The sequence below is a fragment of the Micropterus salmoides genome, unplaced genomic scaffold (genome assembly GCF_014851395.1).
Source record: "Micropterus salmoides isolate LMB-PRFRI ecotype aquatic unplaced genomic scaffold, ASM1485139v1 Ms_hic_scaffold_19, whole genome shotgun sequence".
NCBI lineage: Eukaryota > Metazoa > Chordata > Actinopteri > Centrarchiformes > Centrarchidae > Micropterus > Micropterus salmoides.
Window position 1 is genome coordinate 28,286,860 of NW_024041039.1, and position 25,375 is coordinate 28,312,234.

At 40.4% G+C, this 25,375-nt stretch overlaps 1 protein-coding gene across 1 annotated transcript in view; it reads right to left on the minus strand.

Annotated features, from left to right (window-relative positions):
• Window positions 1–339: 339 nt before the first annotated feature.
• Window positions 340–25,375, minus strand: part of eipr1 (EARP complex and GARP complex interacting protein 1) — a 68,204-nt gene continuing 43,168 nt past the window's right edge. The window contains exons 6-9 of the mRNA XM_038729821.1: window positions 21,965–22,101; window positions 7,485–7,652; window positions 4,179–4,346; window positions 340–660 (exon numbers count right to left, since the gene is read on the minus strand). Coding sequence (XP_038585749.1) covers window positions 486–660; window positions 4,179–4,346; window positions 7,485–7,652; window positions 21,965–22,101 — 648 coding nt within the window. The 3' untranslated portion in view covers window positions 340–485. The remainder of the gene's footprint in view (window positions 661–4,178; window positions 4,347–7,484; window positions 7,653–21,964; window positions 22,102–25,375) is intronic.

Below are 25,375 nucleotides of genomic sequence, written 5' to 3' on the forward strand. Positions count from 1 at the left end.
GTATTAAATTAATTTACTTTCTCACTTTACTCCAATATTTGGTCTTCAGAGGCCAGCATTTTACGAACAAACAAACAACAATTCTGTTCTAACGGTAGCAAAATTTACAACACTAGTGACATTGAATGTTGGTACTGTTAGTTGAGCAATAGTCAAGTATTAGTACCAGTATAATAATAGTACCAGTATTTTCAGATAGTGCCTAACTTAACATAGATGACACAACAAATAAGATAAGAGATAACGACCATATTGACTTGACACCATGGACTGTGAGTTTATGCCATGATGAAGAAAAGAATGTTTCTTGTGTTTGTGTTTAAGAAGCACACCATGTCAAATGTTCATCCAGGAGTCATTGATTTTACTTTAGTCGGGATAGCCAGCACAGCCATTTTGTTTACAGTGGTCAGTGGAACATACACTCTTACTGTACACACACACACACACACACACACACACACAACCTGTCCCTCCCCACCGTCTCAGAGCAGGATGCGGTATTTAAGGGTGCGGGGGACCCTGTTGATGACGAGGCGTCCGTCGTAGCTGAGCGAGGCGAAAAGCCAGGGGTCAGCCGACGACCACTCCGCTGCATACACGCTGTCTTCATGTTCCTCATAGGTGGACACCACGCTGTCCTTTAGGGGCTCCTTACCCCTGAATCACAAACACACACATAAAACAAAGAGGTGAGTCACGGAAACTAGAAGAGGAATTCATCACATCACTTCATGCAGGTCTCTGTTTGTCTTGACCAGCAACATATGGAGGCTACATAGACAAAATGACTTCTTTTTAATTGTTTTTACTAACCAGCCAATGTAAAATGTGACAACACACCATGAGACAAGCTGCATCAAGATGATGTAACTTAAATATTTGTCGAATGTACAGTATTAGATGGAATCCATAGAAATAAGCATTATTAGGTCACCAGCCACCATCAGCACCACGAGGACTGTGATCCGACCAGGTCTGAAGGCAAAAGTGTTCTGGCCGGCCATACTGGCAGAATAAAAGTCCTGCCATCACAGAGTGGAACAAGACACGATCATCATTGAAATGGGGATAATGGCTCACATTTTCGTAGACTCTTTCCTCAAAGGCATAGACAGAAGTAGTGGGGAGAATTAGAGCTTGTTTTTTTTTTTTCTTTTTCTTTTTTTTTTTTACCTCTGCACACCTGGCCAGCCACGGCGTAAAATTGGAACGATTGTCAGACGGCCCATTTGCAGAGCCCATTGTTAAAAATAAACTGAAATCATCATTGTTCAATCATGTTTACTACCTTGCAGTCTTCTTTTTCACTGCCTTTGAGGGAGCACTGCTGCACTGCTTTGTGCATTACCATCAACTGTCACTCAGCAGAATAGCGTGAGCCGGTGTGGGAATGAGTATTACGTCCCCAGCATGCTTATGTGCATGTGAGCATGTGCATCCTTGTTAAATGCATGTTAAAAACACTCCTGTAAAAACATTGCTCCACAGCACTACTAGTGGTCATTAACTCCGCATGGTACCTTTAACAGTTTGTTTATATATAGAAATGAACAAATATGATGGAATTACCTAGTACTTTCCAACTGTATACAATATATATTTTAGATATTTTATGTAGTGAGTGATCTTTACTCAGAACATGCTGTAGCTCTCTCTCTCTCACACACACACACACACCCCCTCTGTTTTATCTCCTTCGTGTTGTGGACCACACACACCAGTACCTGCTGAGGACTGGAGAATATTTACTTTGTTTATTCACTATTTCTCCGTCTTCAGTACACAAACAGCAACCCCCTCCAACGCTGAGGCAGTTCTCCCACTGCTACCACAATGTGACAATAAAAAACATTTTAGAATTATGATCTAGCATTATTGCCATCCCAAATTTCTCCCAAACACACTGCTGTAAGTAGTCCTGAAGGAAAACAGTGACATACATATTTGGATTTATTTTACACATTAACTGTTTCACACAGACAGTAGCTGCTCCCTCTGGGCTGTAGCCTAAAATATAAACACTCAAAGTGCTCTGCTCGTATAGATTGATTTGGTAAAAAAAGAAAGAGAGGGTATCTGTAAGAGCACTTGACTGATGGAATAAAACAGTGTATATATGTATGTATGCGCATACATATATACGTACATACACACACACACCCACGGTTTTCATCTTGGGAAAAAAAGGAAAAATCTCCAATTTCATTGAACTGTTGAATTTTAAAAGCAACCAGAAACTAGTCCTACCACTGGAGGAGTTCTTTACGTAGTGTCCAGGTACTGTGGAGTGGACACTGCACATACAAGAGGGGTTAATAAGTATAGTGGAAGGGTTAAAACTAAAGATGAGTGCTGGTGATTAGGAAGAAGAGTTGATAATTGTGGATGAGAGTCGGTCATTGAGTGTAAGAGCTGGTAGTTACAGATGAGAGGGGGGACGGGACCATAATGGATGGAGGACAGTGGTAGATTTGAAAAGTGCTGAATAGTACCCATTACAGACAGATATCCTTACAATCGTCTGTAATGGTTACTAAAAGTCGAGTCTAAATGCTACAGAGAAAACCTCCTCAAGTGTTTTGACAGTAAGATATGTCAGTGCTTTACCTCTCTACTTGTATCATTCTGAGTGAAGTAAGTGGAGGTTCAGGTAGCTTTAATCTTTGGAGGACTAATATTAAATTCACAGCACATTTGTGGACACCCTTTAATATCTCAGTTTGTTTCATTAGGCACCAGAAATGTACAAGAGAGGCATAATCAAAAAAAAGGGTTCGGTATAGAAACAGTATCAAAACTGAAGAAGGGGTGTCACTGTCCAAATAATTTTAAGATGATAAAGGTCATTCATCAATAATGATGCAAAAGATGTTCAGAGCGGGAAAATGTTTTATCTCAAAAAAAAAAATCAATGCAACTGTGCATCTAAAATAAGGAAATCACATCCCCGGTACGGTTTAACAGGTGGGAGGAGAAGGATGGTTTACACATGGTTATAAACATCAGTAACTGGCAATGAAGCTGATAATGTACCATTCATTTCACATTTTCCTTCCTATTTCTTCCCTTATCTGTGAATACGGACGACTCTCTTGAAGCAATTCACCAAAAACGAAGACACTTATCTGTGAACTCAAGGTTCTTTCACAGCGAGGTGAGATACTGTGGACAGTTAAAACAGATTTGACCCTGGCCACTGCTAGGAAGTTTACTTTCATGCATTAGTATTATTATTATTATTACTCTTATTAAGGTGTTTGGTGATCCCCTTCGGGAATTTCAATTTAGATTAATAGTGCCGAAAGGAAAGAAAATTAGTTGACAAATATTTAATAATACACAAATTAGTTAAATCATTTATAATGCAAAAATGCCAAACATCTACTGGTTCCTTTCCGAAGTATAAAGGCAACTTGACTTGCTTGCACCTCTTCATATACTGTGGCCTGGATGACTGGTTCAAGCTTTTCAAATGTTAGAATCTGCTACTTTTGATTGTAAATGAAATATCTTTGGGTTTTGGACTGTTGGTCAGACAAACACTGACAATGTTTTAACATTTTATAGACACAAAAATGTGATGATTAGTTAAAAAATAATTGATAGACTAAACGTGAATGAAAGTATCACTATTAACGGCCCTAAAGATTTCTCATGATCTAACCGGCAGAATGTATGTACTTAGCACACTGATGCTCCCAAGGAGAGGAATTATGACCTCATGACCTTTTCTCTCACACTGCCCTCAAGAAGAAAAAAAAAACATGCATTTATAGTAGCACTACTGGAAGTTCTATGAATTTCAAACTAGTAAGTGTGATGTTTCTTTCATCCAACACTACACTGTATTATTTTAACTGTGAACACTGGAATGTAGCTGAGGAGTCACTAGTGACAAGTGCGAAACTTGTGATGGTGATAACAACCTTCTAATTGGGATAAATTCACATGTTCCTTACTTAAGGGAAAAATGTATTTATTTATGGCCGTAACTGATAGAAGAGCTACACCAGAGCTCCAAAAAATAAAATCCAAGCTGTAATAATCATTATTTTCATTTAAAGCCATTATGTTACTATCTTCAACTGGACCATCCTTGAAAAAAAACCCAATTAGTACGGACTTGTAGATCACTGGAAGCATTTCCTTTTCTAACAAGCCCGTGTTGCTCTTACTTGTCCTCCTGGTGGTTGTCCTCCCCCTCACTCAGCTCCTCATCATCCACCAAGTGTCCGAATGGCTCTGAGGAGATGGACACCATATTGGAGAGGATGAGGCGACTGTCACTGCTGGCTGTCAACACCAGCTGGTCATGGCTGTGGTTGTAGCGGACGCTCCACACCCTGGGACAAAAACACATGTTACCAGACACGCATTCAGCATTTAACAGTGCAGCATTGTGGGAAAGTGCAGTCCAATCTACATCCACGCATGGATGTATTAAAAAGTCCACAGCCATGTGTGTATCTTCCATTGTTCCGAGAAACCAGCAGTAACCAAGCCCTGACTGCAGTGATATTATTATAGTGAGTGCGTAAAAACACTCCCACATATATGTTGAGGCTGTATGTAAAGGCAAACCACACGTGCTGAAACACTGTCTCCATCTCTTTTTCACATACTCGTGCACACACAAATCATGCAGAAAATGCAGTGTTCTCACATTGGGATTCACAGTAAAATACACCTATCTGGGTGTGTGTTCAGATGCCAAAAATGGGGATTTGATACCTTGCAGTCTATATTTCTGCTTAGTTTTCAATTCAGTTCTTCCTCACCTTTCCTCTCTATATTTTTATCCCCTTTTTCTATTTCTCTCATTGTCAACACTGTCTCCCTCTCTTGCTCTTTTTCATTCTTTCTCTCTTGTGTTTGGCTATGTCTCTCCCTCTCTCTGTGAGCCCGGGGCATAGCTCAGAGTGCGGCACCAGTTCCCTCACAGGGAGAGATTGAGGGATAACCGAGGCTGTTGACAGGAAATCAGCCTCGGCCACGCTGTTCCCCGCGCTCCCCCTAATCCGCTTCCCTTCTAAAAAATAGTCCCTAATACCCCCTGAGGCTGCTGGGAGTATTAGCATCCTGGCTACGCTCCGAAAAATGAGCGCGCACAACAAACACACACACAAACACGGACACACTCAGGGAAACACCCACACATATATGCGTCACACTAAGGATGAGTGTCCACACAGGACAAATACACAAAGACATATGCATATGCATTATAGAAATGCGTGAACATACACAAATGCATGTAGCCACACACAGAGATAAAAGGAGAGTCCTTCCAAAAACACAGATTTGATGGTGGCGCGCACACACACACACGTATCACCTATCTAAAGAGATTCCATCTGCAGCTATCTATAGTTATGGATATGTTTGCCAAGTCTATCTTTCTTTTGGAGATAACGCCCGCTGTAGCGTGTGTGTGTGCATGTACACAAAGGCATACGTGTGTGCATATGCTTGTGTGTGTGTGTGTGTGTGCACGCACGCACACACGCATGCATGCACGCGCCTTTACCAGGTGAGGATTGGTGTGCTGCAGCAGTAGCCCAGTTTGGCTCGCAGACGCACAGACCATCTATTCAGCTCACACAGGAAAGTGTCTCGCATGCAAACACACGCGCGTGCGCACACACACACACACACACACACACACACACACACTTCAGCAGTACATGTTCAGCTCTTAGCAATGCCTGAAGCTTCACAGAAGACAACCTAGAGCAGGACTGGGCTGCATTCGACCCACAGTGAATCCTTACTGACAAAATGAGTAGCTGCCTATTTAATTAGTAATTAGTGTATTACTGCCTTTTATTGCACCAGCAGTAGTTAGTGCATTTCATTAGTTAGGAGATAAAGCCATTAATGAAACCAGAAACAAATCAACAGTGGAGCAAAGGAGTTATCATCATGTTTATTATTTCTGTTTTTTTAATTATTTACTGAGTTTTCCTGAATGCGTCTAAATTACACTCCAATTACGCAAATACAGTAGAATTACATCAACTTTTTAAGTTGTAAAATGAAATGAAATGATAGATTACTTTTTCACCTTGTTTGGTAATATTTCTTGTCTATTCTAATCAAGTTCAGTGAGCTGTAGGGAAATGCTGGAATTTTAAACACTACTGGGAACTACAAAAAGGGGAGTGTCTCTTTAAAGAAGCAACTGATCGATATCTTGGTAGATCTATATGAAGATATCTAAAATCCAGCACCTCAGTGCCAACAAATAAAACATTTACTAACTCATGTTCCACTTGGTACACACAAATTGTCTCAACAACAAATTACAATAACAAAATGTATCTCTTACCCCTAATGGTATGTAGCCATGCACATACTTTTTGTGTTTTATTGCCCTGATTTTAGGATTTCCAACTCTGAGCTTTCTGCCTCCACTCCAATAAAATGGAGGTAAATGGAATGTTTTTTAAACTGCCAGTTGTCTCTGACTATGAGTTATTTGACCAGCTGATAGTATCAATTCTCCTGTTTGGAAAAGATGCATGCTTTCACAATCTTGAAGTGTTTCATTGAAATTTGAGGCTGTTGCACAACAATTACAATACAAACTACACTGAATATGGCAAGCTGAAGAGATCCGGTTAGATAACACTGTAAATATTTTTCAATCATTTTAGTGCATTTAAAGAGCAGTGCAAAAAATGTATCATGTACTGTGTTTAATTTGCTACAGAAACTTTATGACAATAGTGAATATTATATTTCTACAGTTAATTAACTTACAGTATGTGGATACTCAGGAGTGGCACAATGAGGTCTATGATAACGCTCAGTGAAGATATGGATTTGGTGAACTGACCCTAAAAGGATGACTTGGACTTCCTGGAAACCAGTGCATCTTTAAAGGTAACTAATGGTAAAACTAATGCTGCAGTAGTGGGGGACAAAATTTCTTAAACAAAAGGCCGTCTTCCTGCTCATCCAAATCACACAGCCACTCTGACTGTCAACGTGTCACTGTGTTACGTCCCGCACCAACACTGTATTTAAGCAGCAAATACATCACATTAACGGTTGTGGCAGGGATCTAGAAACAAAATCTGAACATAAGCTTGTCTGTCATTGGAACTTTTCACTCATCCCTCCCTGCATGTATTAATGAGAAAAATGCCTTAAATTTAGGGAGCAAGATTCTCTCAAAATGCCATTTAAGGGAATTATATTCAAATGATATTGAACATTGGCACGTAATACCTGCTATCAGAAGGTTCACTGACATGTGTCTTTAAAAACGTGTACTGTCTTCTTTAATCCACGTACTACAAAAAATTGTTTGCCACCCAAACATGGGAGAATGAGAGCAGGTTCTGTTTAAGCGTGCCCCTAGCTTTGCTTTCTAAAACGGGAATTTGAACTAAGGTCCTTTGGTTCAAGTGCAGTACCCACTCCACTACCCCCCCTGCCTGGACCTCTCTCTGGACCCTCCCCACCAATCCACCCACCAGTGTGAGTGTTCCTCCAGGGTCTTGACGGGCTCCTGGACATTTCGGACATCCCAGAACTTGACCTTGCAGTCGTCCCCGCAGCTGGCCAGGTAGTACTGGCGGTTGGGGTTGAAGTCCAGGTCACGCACCAGCTGGCCGTGGGCATTCTCAATACAGTAGATCTGACTGGAGAGGAGAGAGAGCGACAAGAAGAGAGAGGTGATTAGAAGGGAGGGAGAAAACAGGAGGCATGGAGGGGGAGACAGATGAGAGGAGAGGCAGAGAAAAGAATTAGGATGGAGGGATAAGAATGAGAGGAAGCAGCCGGGGAGAGAAACGATAAGAAAGAGGAATGGAAGAGAGGGAGAGAGAGAAGGGGATATGACAGAACAACAAAAGGAGATATGAGAGAGTGAGAGAATGATTCACAGGGTCCACACAAGCTAGAACATTCTCAGGCTAAATCAAAGCCTCCTCTGTGTCTGTGTCTGTCAGCGAAGGCCAGGCTCAATAAAGAAGCCGACACCGGCGGTGGTAAATTATAACGGCAAGCCTCATAACCGCACAGCCTTGAGTTCCTGCTAGAGTGAAGTTAACAGAATGACATGACAGAGGAAGAGAGGTGCTCTCAGCATTGTGTCTCATTCCATCTTTCCGGCCACCTCCTCCACCCACCTCCTTTCATCCCCTATAAGTTTTCATTGGCTCACTTTATCTTCTCTCCTTAAATATATACTTTAAAAAAAAAGATACTATTGCGCTTCTATTTGCTTACTCTCCTGACCTTCCAACCATGCCTTTTCTTTACATATTTCTAAGAGCCAAATTCAGCTATAGTAATGGTCATTTTCAACAAATTATCTTCTCTCTGACTGGGAACCATAGTTCACTAAATACAGTGAAGGTTTCTGTGCCTGTTAGCTTGCTTTGGCTACGGTGCTAAAGTGATTTAAAGCAGCACTTTAATATTTTATAACCTACCACTTAACTGAATGACATGTATTGTGAAAAGTGTTGCTCACTGTGTACGCACAGAGAATTATCATCGGGTGCAGTTTTCCTCAGCCCATCTTTGTTTTGGTTTTCTGGCCCACAAACCCTGCTCTCATTAGCCTCATTTCCAGACGCAGCAGACTGCTGTTTTTAGCAAAAAAAGCTCTATTTTTCTTCTTTTAAAAAAAATGACGTCTATAATTATGAGACCAAAACAAAGCTAAAAGGAGAGTGAATATAATGTTGGATGAGTAAATAAGCAACTGTTGTCAGCAGACCAATATTCCAGCTGATGTGCATGTTGTCTAGCGCTGTCACCATTATTATGGAGGTAGAGTTGAAGAGAACGCATTTTCTTTGACTGTCAAAGAACAGATCCTTGGGTTAATCATGGTAAGAAATCACACTCTATGATAGTTAGGTTGCCTGTGTGAATGTAAAAGTTAGTCATTCTCAAAAAGCTAGTGTGAAATTGTTATGACTTAGATTGATACTCGGTCGAAATAAATATCTGGTCCAGATAATGTACTTTTAATACAGTACATAGAGTACAAAACTATCAATATTGGAACCTTTTGAAAAAAAATCTTACTATTGTAATCAAAAACATTGCTCTGAAGCTCAATTCTGAGGCTGTTCTGTAAATAATAATAAATATTGCAGCTTCTGACCAACACACACCATTACCCATTAGGGTAAAGACCCGCCCATTCCGAGTACAGATACCGATCATTTAATTTATTGAACAGATACATACACAGAGACAGAAAGTGGTGTACCTGCTCATCCCTAATACATACATTCAATAAAAATGTCAGATGCATGAAATTGTTGAAGTGAAATTCTGACCAGGAAACATATGCAGAGAGTGGAGAGAGGCGTGATAGCAAGAGATCAGCGTCCTTCTTGTCTGTCCACTGTCACATGCTTCTCAGAAACACCTCAAGGATTTAATGGAAACAATTTTTTTTATTTTGCAGGTGAAATAACAGTTAGCTTTTAAAACTGGACCAAATGTAATTTTTTTTTTAATGCAACATGAGACTGGAGAAAATCATTACTTGTTTTCTTCCTCACCCTTTCCTCTCCAGGCTAGCCTAGCAAAGCTCAGCTTGGCACAGTTTTGTTCAGCAGAGTGGAAAGCCTCAGTGTTATGGCCCAGCTGGATGCCAACCGCAGCTAGCCAGCTAGCTAGTCACCCTGCTGATCAAGTGAGGCAATTAACATGCTAATTAAAAATCCCATTAAAATAAAGGAGGTATAAGAGAATGACCTGGGGCAAACCGCTGGGCTTCAATTAGGTCAAGACAACTCAGGGACTGTGTGTGACTCTGTGGGTGTGTATATTTGTACGTGCTGTCACTGGATTGTGGCACTGGTGTTAGCATATGGAGCTTGACAGAAAATGTTGAATAACAAGTATAGGCTTCCACTGAAAACACACATTTTTCATGGAACATAGATTGTGCATACATTTAAATTACTGATTGTGTACAAATGAGGGTACATAAATGTGGTTTGCACTTTAGTATGTATATGCATAAACTCCCTGTCAAAAATCCCTCCCACTTTGGTTATAAGGCATTTGTTTTGTTATCTGGATATTTCCAAACATGAGCTATGTTCCATTTGCATAATATATACTATACGTAAATATGTAGGGAATTCTCACTGGAAAAAAAGCCAGCATACAGACCTAAAATCCCTTTTCTGATGATCCTCTCTGCATGGAAACGCAGCAGCTATGCACACCTGATAAAACAACTGAAATAATCTCAGGACAGTGATGCTATAGCTCTGAGAGCTCAGGAATATGGGATAAGTTCACCAATTTCAACATGGCGTTAGTGAACCAAAGCCATTATTTGGTTGATGTCAGACTGTTTTCTATCAAAGTTTATAAGGAGTTCAAGTGTGTGTGAATATATGGCAAATTTATCTTAGCTATATTAAGGTCTAGGTGATATGACGCTATTCACTGCCAGGAGATGTAAATTTGTCTACCATCAGCGATTTACTTTTACTGTGGAAGTAATTAAATTCCGTTTCACTAAAACACAAATGAAAATGCTGGCTTTTGATAGCTGATTCCGTTTGGATCCGCTTCCATATAAATAAAACACTAACTAATAAAGCTCCTTTCAAACATTTTTATTTCTCCTCCATCTTATTTTTAAATTAGCAATATGCAAAATGTTGAGTTTCTCATTTCTGGATGGCACAGATTGTCACTTTTGCCAGTTAAAATGACAAACGTTCCTGGGGCTTATTATATCAGCTGTAGATCATTAATATAAGTGTTGTAATTAATTCAAGCCAGTTTCTGTGTTTGGCCAAAGATCATTTATGGGTTGTGTAATTTATGAGACCACCCTTAAACATCACTACAATCATGAGTAACCAGTGTCCTTTATGAGTTTAACAAAACCAACAGAGTGATGAGTTATTGTATCCATGAACAGTTTGATCTGTATCACAATATACAGACGGGGGACAATTTAAAGGAAAAACCTGAATCAAGAGTAACATACAGGTGCTGGTCATATAATTTCAGTAATTCCATTCAAAAAGGGAAACTTGTATAATGTATACATTCATTCCACACAGACTGATATATTTCAAGTGTTCATTCCTTTTAATTTTGATGATTATAACTGACAACTAATGAAAACCCCAAAATCAGTATCTCAGAAAATTTGAATATTGTGAAAAGGTTCAATACTGAAGACACCTGGTGCCACACTCTAATCAGCTAATTAACTCAAAACACCTGCAAAGGCCTTTAAATGGTCTCTCAGTCTAGTTCTGTAGGCTACACAATCATGGGGAAGACTGCTGACTTGACAGCTGTCCAAAAGACGACAAAAGGTCATTGCTAAAGAGGCTGGCTGTTCACAGAGCTCTGTGTCCAAGCACATTAACAGAGAGGCGAAGGGAAGGAAAAGATGTGGTAGAAAAAAGTATACAAGCAATAGGGAAAACCGCACCCTGGAGAGGATTGTGAAACAAAACCCATTCAAAAATGTGGGGGAGATTCACAAAGAGTGGACTGCAGCTGGAGTCAGTGCTTCAAGAACCACCACGCACAGACGTATGCAAGACATGGGTTTCAGCTGTCGCATTCCTTGTGTCAAGCCACTCTTGAACAAGACACAGCGTCAGAAGCGTCTCGCCTGGGCTAAAGACAAAAAGGACTGGACTGCTGCTGAGTGGTCCAAAGTTATGTTCTCTGATGAAAGTAAATTTTGCATTTCCTTTGGAAATCAAGGTCCCAGAGTCTGGAGGAAGAGAGGAGAGGCACAGAATCCACATTGCTTTAAGTCCAGTGTAAAGTTTCCACAGTCAGTGATGGTTTGGGGTGCCATGTCATCTGCTGGTGTTGGTCCACTGTGTTTTCTGAGGTCCAAGGTCAACGCAGCCGTCTACCAGGAAGTTTTAGAGCACTTCATGCTTCCTGCTGCTGACCAACTTTATGGAGATGCAGATTTCATTTTCCAACATGACTTGGCACCTGCACACAGTGCCAAAGCTACCAGTACCTGGTTTAAGGACCATGGAATCCCTGTTCTTAATTGGCCAACAAACTGGCCTGACCTTAACCCTATAGAAAATCTATGGGGTATTGTGAAGAGGAAGATGTGATACGCCTGACCCAACAATGCAGAAGAGCTGAAGGCCACTATCAGAGCAACCTGGGCTCTCATAACACCTGAGCAGTGCCACAGACTGATCGACTCCATGCCACGCCGCATTGCTGCAGTAATTCAGGCAAAAGGAGCCCCAACTAAGTTAGTTGTCAGTTATAATCATTAAAATTAAAAGAAATGAACACTTGAAATATATCAGTCTGTGTGGAATGAATGTATACATTATACAGGCTTCACTTTTTGAATGGAATTACTGAAATAAATCAACTTTTTATGATATTCTAATTATATGACCAGCACCTGTATATATAACATACAATAACATAACATATGCAGATGTTTCTATGCGCCAGGGCTCACTGAATGATTTAGTGTCATGATCAGATGATGTGCACGCAACAGGTCATAGAAAAAAATGTCAGGTGAGCAGGGTTCCCACTCTTTTCTACAGATCCTTTTCCAGGACTTTTCCAGGATATTTTCAGTGATAATCTAGCTGGTATGAGATCAAATCATACACTAATATGTTCCTCTCTGCAAATGTTTTAAAGACATGCAATCTTATCTAGAAACCAGCTATTACATGCGTAGAAATTATGAAAAAAAGGTCTTGTTTTAACATTGTTATTTAATATTATTATATTTTAACCATTTCTGCCTGAATACCAATAACTGAACAAATACAAGCCTACAATTTAGCCTACTAACAAATCGCAGCATTCTGTTGAATCTTGGATTTCAAAGAATATCTGTGGTCCTCAGCCCAAATGAAGTGTAACAGTAGAAAAAGCTGTTTCAGACATGTTGCTCTCTGTAAGTCAGTTGGGCCACTGTCACAATGCCACACTTTATTAAAACCTCACAATGAACTTGGGGAATTAATATGCAAGTGTAATACAGTCAAAAACTGGGACCACTACTACTGGGTGTGCAAACATAATTGATATTTTGAAGAGCACATCACAATCGCAAATTAAGCAAGGCCGTGGTGTTAATCAATTTATCACACTATATGTTAGCCCCTTTACTAACAAAGCTAATCACAACCCACTGTAACCCACTAGAAATGTTAATGTCATGTTTTATCGTATCATAGCATTGCGTTTGGAGAGCCAGTGCTAGCAAAGTAAAGTGCTGTTAGCCTGGATTTAGCCAGTGTTTGATGCACCCCAGCTTCCTATTCATTCTTATCCAATTGTCTCAACAGTACAAAACACTTCTGAAATCATTGCTCTTAGCCAGAGTTGAAACACACACCTTAAAACTTTGCAGGCAAATCAAGCTAAAAGGTCAACCAACCTGAGCAACCACGTGATGTGACTCAGGGGATGTGTTCACAAAACTGCCGCAACATAGTGTTAAAAAGAATTTCCAGGATGACACTAGATTTTCCGAGACATTTTACTTTTCCCCTCATTTTCCATCACTGGAAAATATGTAAACTGCTTTCCAGGTTTTCCAGGTAGCGTGGGAACCCTGGGTCACGCAATACAAAGAGCGACAAAGTCCATGTGGGGACAAGGGGTGGATGGATGGGTCAAATAAACTTAAACCCAGGAGAGCGCTGTTCATGTCCAGGGTGAAACCAAATGCTTTTGACTTATTTCAACTTACGTATGTAACTTAACTGATGTGACTAACATACTCACCTACCAGCCAGTTAAGAGGAGTGAAAACTTATATTCAGTTGCATTTTGCTATACATTAACATGCCTAATATAATTCTTCTTTATTTATTGCATGTATGGAACATGATTTTAAGATAGTACATCTAATACAGTACATCAAAATAAGTACTTATTAACCACCAAAGTTCTAATCTGAGTCGACTTGGAACTTGTGGTGAACTTCAGTTTCACTCAAAATAGCAAATTCATGTGTAAGATTGAACTGAAGCACATGATTTATTTACAGTGCTCCCTCCCTCTCCTGTGTGACTCTGAGGTAGAAGGCGTGACCCCGGGCTGTAGGGTGGCTGGTGTTGAACCCGGCCCGCCGTGGAATGGGAAGCGGCCACCGCGTGAAAAGGAAATGGAGCAGGAAATTGGGTTAGTTTCGTTCTTTCCCTCTCTGGTGTCTCTGAGCAATCCCCTCCACGCACGCACACACACGGACACACATACTCATGCATAAACTCCCTCGGCCCAGGCTAATAGTGGAGAGACCTGGGACTTTTTGTATGTGTGCGAGTGTGTGTTTGTGTTAGTATGAGTGCAGAGGATTAGAGTTGTGCCTGGCCTAAGCCACCAAACACACTCAATCTCAAGTCATCCAGCCAGCCAGGCTGAGTGTGTGAGAGTGTGTGTGATGGGGGGTTGATGAGGGGACAGGGGACCTATTACACACACTGTTAGGCACTCACAGATAAAAACATAAAACTGGGAAAACACACTCCCTCAAATACTGTAAATACAGAAGATGTGTGTGTAAGAGGGAAGCTACAAAGGTAGACAGACACGCACACATTTGGCCATCACACACACATAGACTCTCACACACCCCCCTCCTGGCTTTGTCTGGGTGATAAATCTCTCTGCTGAGGGGATCGACTGGAGCTCACACACATACACACACTCGTCTCTGTTTCTATGACAACTGCTGTGGGGAGGGAGGGGGAGAAAAAAGAAAAATCGAAAGAGGAGAGCAATCATTTCATCGCTGATCAAAATTAAAGCTTGGCTTTGAGATGGAGCTGGCAGAGAAAGAAAGATGGGAGAAAGAGAGGCAGGCAAGCAGGTAGAGGGAGGGAGAGACCGCCCATGCATAAAAATAAGGGATCTCTACGTCAAGCAGCCAAAAGTAGTGGGGGGATCTTGATGGTGGAAGTGCTCAAAAAAGTTGATGAGAGAAAAAGTAATATCACAGCTAACAAAATGTAAAATACCCAATAAATGTTACATTTGTTGTAATAAAGACTTCAGAATTCAGTACTTGTCAATAATACTGTAGCAATTATACCATCATAAGTCAAAATGCATCCATATTCCATATCCATAGTCATTATCATACCTTTAAAACAAGGACTAACTAGCTCTACACTGCAATATAAAAACAGTGCTCTTTAATGGATAATGAACTGGTGAGTAATTCGTTTTAATCACAATATTATGATATTATGTATGTAGCCACCAAGTCCACATTTAAGACCCCTTTTACAGGGTTCTTGTTTTAATATCAGTCAGCTGGGGGGTAAAACAATCAGTCGAAGACAGTGTTTTCAACTAACTCATGGGGCTAACTCTAGCTTAATAAGATAGTTAGCTAGGTAGAGACTAAATTGACTAATGCAGTGGTTCTCAAACTTTTTCACATGAAGGACCCCTAAACTGACCAATCTAATATTATTTTTGCTTTTAGATGTTTTATAATAGAAAGTGTATGAAACCTGTGACCCAAGTAGTCATACATTCTGTCACTGTGTTACTTATGGATGGAAAAATTATTCGCTTTTTGCTGGGGACCCCTCAAGGACCCCTTTTGTCTGAAATCAAAGACCAACTATTTTTAAAAAAACCTACATATTCCGAGTAGTAAATCTGCATACGAGCTGTGCCTGTTCATTTTTGCTGCTTAATTTCAAGGTCTGCATAAGGTCATGAATACACGATTATGAGTTACAGTATGATGTCTGGTTCACATATACTGTGGAGTGGGGACACATGAAAAGGTTGCAGATGATTTATTTGACAGTAGGCGGGTTCAAAAGGTCACCCTCAAATCAACAGGGCTATTGGAATTCCACTATTTCAAAAACAGCTGACATCTTTTGCATAATGGCTGGTATTAGAATGTGAAATTTGATACTCCTAATAGGCAACACTTTTTGCATAACGGTGCTATATTTGAATATGTGAATAAAATATGATGGAAAAAAAGGCTTTTGAATAATGGTTTACCTTGGCTACCCTATCATTATGGCATGCTGAAACGTTGCCAAATCTGTTGAATAGGTGGAATGAAAAGGCTGTTTGGTCAGGAGGCATGCAGCGTGAACAGGAGGTTGTGTTGTCTGTCTGGATGAGGAGTTTTGATGTTGTCTAGTACTTGTCTTTCTACCAACAGACATCTGGCTTTTAACCTGGACTGTGATGGAGCAAATAGCACCACTATCAATCATTTCACCTTCTTTTATGCTTTCTCTCTTTCCATATCTGCTTGTTGTGCTCCCTTTCTTGCTCGCTCACACTCACACACATACATGCACAAATACACCCCACAGGGGAGGTGTAGAGAGTCCATGCTTCACTGCAGCGCTGCACTGCTTTTCAGTATGCACCCTGCAGTGCATAGTATGGCCGCAAGCCTGACAGCTATTACACAGCTCAGTGTGTGTATGTGTGTGTGTGTGTGTGTGTGTGTGTGTGTGTGTGTGTGTGTGTTTTGCCCCTCACTGTGGACTGTCTGTCCAACTGGGAATTCAGGGGAGATGCAGTGTAAGAGCATCTCCAGTGACAGACATGTCTCTCACACACACACACACACACAGCTGTATGCCCAGTGGCTAGTACTACATGCCTGTTAGCTAGCCTAATATTATTCAAAGAGTCAAAAAACCCAGTGTGCCAGGGATGACACACAGTTGGCTCAACAAACTAACACTGTTTTTTCATCCTTTCTCTACAAAGACATTTTGAAGTTAATGACAGAATTGTTACTACACTATACCTCAACAATTTCCTGATTTCAAACTTCTTCTGCCCTTGATTTCTTGACGTGTTTTGTGTGTTGACAATGGCAAAAAAACATGGCTGTACGTTAAATAGCTTGCTAAATCCAAACATATAATTGAATTTACACATTTCCAACAACAATGAACGTTATAAACTTCAGAAAAAGGTAGCATTTATTGCGGAGCTGTTGCATCGATTTGCACTAGATTGTACAGGTGTACCTAATAAAGTGGGTCAAATGTGCCAATATCTGAGATTTTATGGGCTTCATCACAGAGCACTGACTTTGTTGATCTGTGATATGGTAAAACGGGGCGGCTGCGGATCAGGGGGCAGAGCAGTCGTCCACTTATCAGAAGGTCGGTGGTTCGGTCCTCTGCTCCACCATGTCGACGTATCCTTGGAAAGATAATAATCATAAATGTCTATGAATTTGAGAATGGATTGAATGTGTAAGAGCTTTGAGTGGTCAGAAAGACTAGAAAGACGCTATCCAAGTGTGGACCATTTGCCATATAACATATAGGGGTAGCACGCTTTCAGACAAGTCAGTAAACCATCGCCGTAATATCAACAATGCAACTACACCTTTGCAGCCACAATCTAACCATAACAATCTAGCCACCATACCTCACTGGTGATACCAGGCCAAGTACACTCGGAGCAAGCAAGTCTTTTTGTTACAACAGTGGTCATAATTTGTGAAATGTGGGATGTGTTTGTTGCCACCTGTCCTGTTAGATATGTAACTAGGTCTGTGCCATAACATCTTTGTGATTGGTGGCTTACATTTCTGCTCTGTGTTGATTGGGGGCTGCGGTTCCAGATGGTGGCAAAGCATTGGCTGCTTCTGATGGCTTGCTATTTAAGCAGAGGAGGGGGGCATCTTGGCATCTTTCTTATCACCCAACCGGCCACAATTAAACCTTGTCTGAGTTGTTATTATACTTTGGGTTATTTTGAGTAGTAGGGGTGGACAGACCTTCTTTTTCTCTTGTTTTTATTAGTTAGGGAGGACAGTTGCTTGTTGTTGGTTTTCTTTTGTGTGTTTGATAGGTTAGTGCTGATTTCCAGTTATAAGTGTTTTGATTGTTATTTTGGCCCTGGCCCACCCGAAAGTGCAATTTTGTTCATTACTATTTTTTTATTCCACTGTAAATAAATTCATCTTTCATTTATGGACAGTTTGTTTTCATTTGGCTCCTTGGGACTTTGGGAAGATGTTTCATTGTATGTTATGAGTCATGTATATGTCTAGGCCCCTGGACTAGGCGTAACATGAACGGGTGTTTATTGGTCATGGGAACCCAATTATTTGTTCCAACTGGAAACTCTGTGGTTGTATCACTTCAATCTGCTGTATATTTAATATTGTGTGATAAATAAAATAAAAAAAGATTGTTACAGCCTCCAGATTCCTTATAAAAACTCAACACCGTTTTGCACATAGTCTTCATCAAGTAAACTTTTCAAATTGCTGCTAAGCACTTTCTGACGACCTATGGCATAAGTGAAATATGACCACAGTTAAACATGCACCCATAAAAAAATCACAACAGCAGCCCTGTACAACAGGGATTAGGCTCTAAATAATGTATTCAGAGCCTAAAAAGGTACAATGAAAAAAGCAGGCTGAGAAGAAGTGAAAATGTGTAAAAGTTTTCCATTAAACCCAGCTTTCCGTCTCCAATATCGGAGCGGAGTACTCCATAATTTACATAATGCTGCATATTACACCAGAACAAACTAGAACAGGATCCATATATGTTTTATAAGCAGTTATCTTTGTTTTTTTTTTTTAAAGCACTGTTTCTGGGAGATGGGATGCTGTAGATACCGTGCACCTCTCCAGGGTGTTAGATAACTAACTAGAGGCGGCTGCAACTGCTGGGCTGTTCCCCCTGTACTTATTTCAGAGCAGGACAGCCCTGATTGGGCTGGCAGAGTGGGTGACAAGCCAGGGGACTGAAGAGAAGAGAAGAGAAGAGAGTGTTTGTGTACTTTAATGTGTGCTTTTGTGTGTGTGCTTTTGTGTGTGTGTGTGTGTGTGTGTGTGTGTGTGTGTGTGTGTGTGCGTGTGTGCGTGTGTGTGTGTGTGTGTGTGTGCGTGTGTGCGTGTGTGTGCGGGTGTGAGGGGACACCTCAGAGGTCATTTGAAGAGGCAGTGGAGCGTGCTGAGAGGCTGCCATCACACAGCTGCCACGCCAACTGCACACACACACAAAATCGCACGCACATTTGCCAACGCACAAGCACGTCGCATTTCTGTAGAGGCATGAGCACGCAACAGCACTCACACAAAAGCAGAAAGGTACACATAGCAAAGAGCAAACACAGGCAGGCACACAGTCACTTGTCACATGCAAGTCACTTACTCAAACAGACACACACACACACACACGTGACTCACCGCTCATTCACACTTGCAAGCTTTCCACTCGCAACCACTTCACACTTGCACACGGAGGTGCATGCATGAACGCACACACCATGTCCTTGGTTGTTGTCTGTCTATCTTAAATCATGGAGTGAAGGAGTAGAAGGCTACATTCGTTCAGATCATCACACCAATGGATAAATGACACTTAAATCTTGTTCAATGTTTGTTTTTTGTTTTACATTTTGTTTGTTTTTTGACAAGCATTTTATAGTTTTTTAGGGCTTTATTGATTTGAGAATGACAGTTCGGGAAAAAAAAGTTTCATGTCTTTATCTGCCTTTTAAATCTAAACTTATTTTTGAAAATGGTGGCATTAAAATAAAAGTGATTATTTTTTATTATTTCCTCACATTCCCAATTATACAGTAACAGACAAATACCTCCAGCGATAGTCATAAGACAAACAGCCACTAACATTAAGTTATTCATTAGAGAAACATTAATGTACTTCCTATCCATGTGAAAGCAAAATCTACTTGATTGTATGTTTTTTTTTTATCTTTGGCTAAGCCTTTTTTTTTTAATCAAAAGCTGTCCCACTTTAACCAGCAGCGAACCGCCGATGGACCAGTCATTATAAACTCAGACTATGCATATAAAAATTGTTCAAACCCACAGAACTTTATTTTCAATTTTCCAAAGACACCGGCTCAATTTTAGGGAAATGTGTACAAAATAATGCGCCATCTTTCAGTACATTGTGAAATTAGAGATGAGACTGTGGTCTCTGCTAACAAGCCCTGTGCTGCCGCCCCCTCCTTCCCTTTGTGCCGACGGCCAAATCAGCACTGTTGCATCTTTCAAAATAGCACAGCAGGAGGAGACCGGCCAAAAACGGGAGCGTGCAGGAACTCTATAATTTGTTATGGGGCTGACGGGGAGTGATATCAATGATTCAACTATCTTATCTGGGCCTGTGATACCCATCTTGTAAATATATTCTCTCTCTCTCCCTGTCTCTCTCTCCTTCACCCGGCACCCCCTCTCAATCTCTTTGGCACATTGCTGTTATCGTGGCGATGAATAGCGAGGCGATTATTATTCCTCTAGCAGAGTCCACACGTACACACATGCTGACCTCACTCATCACATACCTCAGAAGAACAAACAAAACACACACACACACACACACACACACACAATACACATACATGCACACACACAGCTAGAGGTTGTAAGGTGGGAAGCTGATAACCTGCACTTACAAGGTTAATGTGTGGTAGTACACATGCTCCATGTCAAGCAGGAACATTTGTGTTCCGTCGCCTCGCACTTTATCATGCGCTGAGCCTGAGGTGAAGCTTACACTTCATTAGATTCATGAACAGCCACAGGACTGCAAACAAAACGTATCATGAAAAGAGGAAATTCACAGAGATTCCCTCAGCCTTAGCATTCCTAGCAATTCAAAGGCATCAGTGTTTAGTTTTAACTCATTGCAGCTTTAAAGGGACTTTATCTTAATAAAATGCAGTACACAGTGAGCTACCCCAACTTTTCTGTGCGAGCAAGAATACTGTAATGTGCTGAATGGACCAGTGTCTACGTATCTTGAGCCATCAGGCCTCCAGATGTTTATAAAGCGATTACGGCTTTGGATGGAAAATACAACAGCTGATTCTATACTCTAATATGCAAGTGAGTGGAAGAGATGTGGAGATGCGCCGGTACACCAGTTTTACTGTATATCCTGGTAAAACATTCTGATGGTTACATCCACGCAATCATTTCTATCACCAAAACATCCAAGTTATTCATGAAGTATTTCTTTTGTTTGTTTGTTTTTTTACTTACTATTCATATAAGCAAAGGTGATTGTGTCATATATATATATATATATATATATATATATATATATATATATATATATATATACACACACACACACACACACACACACACACACACAACCCATACATACATATATACACATACAAATACAGCATCAGTATAGTAGTACATAAGTAAATATAGCTTTTACAACAAATATTATATGCTCTAGTCATAATATGAATAAATATGTTTAAACACAATATTCTAAATATTATATATAATATATAAATGACAGAGCTTTTCAGTGACTGGATATATACTATAGGACGTTTATAAACATATGCAACATATGTGCAGTACTGATGTGGATTGGGGGCAGAGCTGTGGCAAAACTCACCTCTAATACTTTCATTCAGCACGATGATTAAATGCATTTCTGTGTACTGCACTGAATTATCTTGTAATGACATGTAAACACACGCTGAAATTGTTAAGCTCCGAGAGGTTAACTTACATGGCTCTTACATGACTAATTTCTGTCAGATTTAAATGCAGGTTGTAGGAAAACATCCGACTTGTTTTAAGTCAGGCACACGTGGAAATGAACAACGTTAAAATAGTGCCTTAATACTGAGTGGCAAAGCTTACAGAGAATGTGAGTCATGCTGCTCCTTTGAAATGTTCAATCCTCAATGCGTCCAAAGCACCGCCTTTTAAATTATTCTTCTTGGCACTGACTTACTGGCAGCCATCGTATTATTGAGCACATGCGGTTTCATCAACTCAAGAATCTGTACTTCCTTAAGATTTTTAGAAAAATTATCAATACTGTGAAATGGGAGGAGAAGTAAAATACAGTATCAATATCAGGATTGCAGAAAAGGCTCAGATTTGAAATAAAAAAGTAAAACCCTATGTACTGAGAATGTATTGGGATACTGTATTTTCAGACCAGTACCAGTAAGTAAAGCTCACCTCATTGTGCGAAGGTCCCATCCTCGTATGGCCGTGTCATTCGCTGTGGCGAGCTGGCTGCAATTGTGGTGGGGGCTCCACTTGCCCGAGGTGAACTTCAGCTGACCTTTCCCCTCAAGGGTGGCAGTGCTGGAGACCTGCAGAGGACAACGACACCTTCATTACCATCTCTGAGCAGGTACGTGAATTCCATCCAAATATCTGCGACAGGTTCAGCCAGTACAGTGCATTCAATCAGCATAATAAGGCATTATTAGAAGTAATTTTCTCTGCAGGCTACACTCAAGATTACAATTGTTCAGTATGACTTTGTAGTAATATTTTGGGCATTACTGGCACACCAACTGCCTGCAGATTTACACCATGCTGAATTGAATTTTTCTGTGATGTCAGACGTTGTGTTTTCAGCTTGATATGCTTGCACAAAATCGCAATTATTAAAGCTTTAAAATGACCTGTTAAGATAGAAAGTATGCAGTGATGGGACTGAATAACAAAGTAACATCAAATTCAAATTCCATGTTTTCCAAAATGAAATTCACCAGTAGTGATATTTTCTCAGAATCTGTACCATTACATAGATATTTAATGTTCTCAAAATGAATGCATCCCTCTTCATAAGTGGAGCCACTCTCTCCTGCATGCAGCCTGCTCCAACATATGGATTAGTATGCTCTGTTCTTATTTCAATGCCCAACAGCACAACAGGACCTGAACAGAACAGCCAGAACCAGCAAGTGCGTGTACCTATCTCATCTGTATCTTGCTGCTCAGTCAGCAGATCTACTGACCCCTGGCTCTCCTCTGGCCCCATGGTGGGGATCTATACACTAGATTGCTCAGAGTTACTTATGGATCAACCCTTGGAGGACATAAGTGTTGAACGCTGGTTGAAAATCGGTCATATTTATTGTGATATTTTAGGTATTTCAACAAAAAAAAAACATTTAACTGACAAAATGTCACCGGATCCAAAAATTAAAGCAGTTTAGCTGAAAGGCAGGCAGGTTAAATTGCAACATTTAAGGCTTTTCAAACAAGACGACATGCTTGTCACTGGATATTTATCAAACCTGCTAAGAATATTTCACAGGGCAACAATGAAGGTGAAATGAATCAAAGTCAAAACACTTCAAGGACTCTGAATTATAAAGCACATGCCTTCATCAGGCTACTTTAAAAATGAAATCCAATTAATCCAGTAGGCTGGTCATCTTTCCCCTAAACTATCATGCATCCAACAATTCTAAAAAGCAGCATCACACTGCTCCATTTTCTCTGCTCTCTGACTATCTGCAGGTTTTTATCCTCATCTTTCTCCTTCTCCCATTTCTCTCGCTCTCTTTCTCTCCCTCTCCCATCTCTGCCTGGTAGAGCGAGGATCATCGATCGCCCCGTCACTGCACAGCTCCCCGGTACACTCTCATTATTTCAGCTAGAGAGGACAGAGGCAGAGCGAGCGAGAGAGAGAGAGAGAGACAGGCCAACAGAGCAGCAAGGTGGGAGGGAGGGAGGAAGACTAAGAAAGAAAAGCAGATAGGACAAAAGGAAGGAAGACAGAGGGTAGAAAAGGAAAAAGAAAGGAAAGGAGTCGAGAAGAAGGGGCACAGATAAAAATCAGGCAACGAGAGAAGTCGGGTTCCTCTGTGGCCTTGATGTGAAATTCTGTGACTTTTCCATGAATTTTCTGAGCATTCCAATCACGAGCAGAACAGACATGTTGCAAATGATTTGATTAAAGGCACACTGAAATGGCAGATCATCTTGCCTACATACTGTTTTTTAACCATGTATTCATGCGCACGTGATGGCTGTCCGTGCCTCATTGATGCTTGTATGTTGTTCCTCAAATGTAAGTTGCTTTGGATATTGGATATGGAGTGTCTCCCAAATGAGTAGATGTAAATGTAAATCTTGCAATCCTTCGTTGGTTGTCTGCATCCTCACAAATTACAGCTAAAGGTGTTAGTATGACCCAACCAACATGCTTGTTGGATGGTCTTACACCACTACCCCCATAACTTTCCGACGTCAGAATTTGGGGGAAGGGGAGGACTGCGGCCAACAATTTCTGTAACTATCCAATCAATCAATCTGACAAGCGAGACAACTTGGCCTGTTGTGTGGAGGTGAGACAATGACCAGGGTTTTAAATTTAAAATTTTTATTCGTTACATAACAAATTCTACAACCTTTTGTGTGTCTCTATAATGTCAGCCCAAATTCAAGTGTGGCAGTTCAGAACAGCTATTTACACTGGTTAGACGACATCTTCCTTTTAAGCTTCTACATAAAGCATCTCAGGATGTAATAAAGCAGATGAATGGTGTGGTCAGTATAGAAAGACGAAGTCCCTCCCCTTCCGGTGGACCACCATGGGACCTTACTTCAGAAAAAATATGTACGGTAGTCAAGGGCAAGAGACAACAAATTTTTTGATCCCATTTGAATTGTGCTCTGAATTACACATATTAACATATTCAGTAAGATATCGCCATATAATAGCTTTTTGACAGTAGCTAGGAGCAGATCTTTTGTTTTGTGTCACACTTAAATTGGTCCCCGCTATACCAAGGGATCTAGAATCGTGTAACACATGGATTAGCGGCATTCATTGGTTGTTGTTTGTGTTTCAGGTTACTTGTGTTTAATTGGTGGAGATATGTAAGGGGGTGGGCGTTAGGGGAATGGAGTCGGGAACAATCAAGTCGTGCTGGGAGTACCTGGAGTGTTTTTAGCATTTAGCTAGCTACCACGTAATGTGCATACCTGTCAACCCTCCCGTTTCCCCCGGGCTGCTTTACCGCGCTCTGTAATAGCACACAAAATAAAGCAAGAAGAAGAAGAAAAGCAGTGCAACGGGTTCAGGATGGATGATGAGCTGCTAAACAGAATATTTCACATGCATTTGCCCCTAAAATAGATACGTGCAAACCAGAAAAAAAATTTAAAATGAGTAAAAACTACAACCTACAGTTATTTTTGTGCATGAATGGTTATGATTTTTTTTTGTTAGAACTTAGCATTAATAAATTACAGACCAAGGTAGACCGTTTTTCTTGCACAAGGATTTAATAAATGAAAACAACAAACAAGTAATAAAAGGCCTAAAAAAAGGCTTTTTAAGTTTATAAAAACTATTTACTGTCAGATTCATGTAAAATACATTTAACAGCAATAAAATAATTTTGCTTCAGTCTGGCATCTCTTTTAAGTTTGTATTCAACAGACTACCTTTTTATATCAATTTAAAGCGCTGAAACAAATGTATTTGGACATAAAAGGGCAAATTATTATTTTGGCCGGTGGGTTTTTTCATGTACTACTCCCACTGGCAGGCGAGCCAATAAGTTAATTTCCTCCCCTGTATACGACCATGATTGCAGGATGAGGCATAAAATGATGAGATTT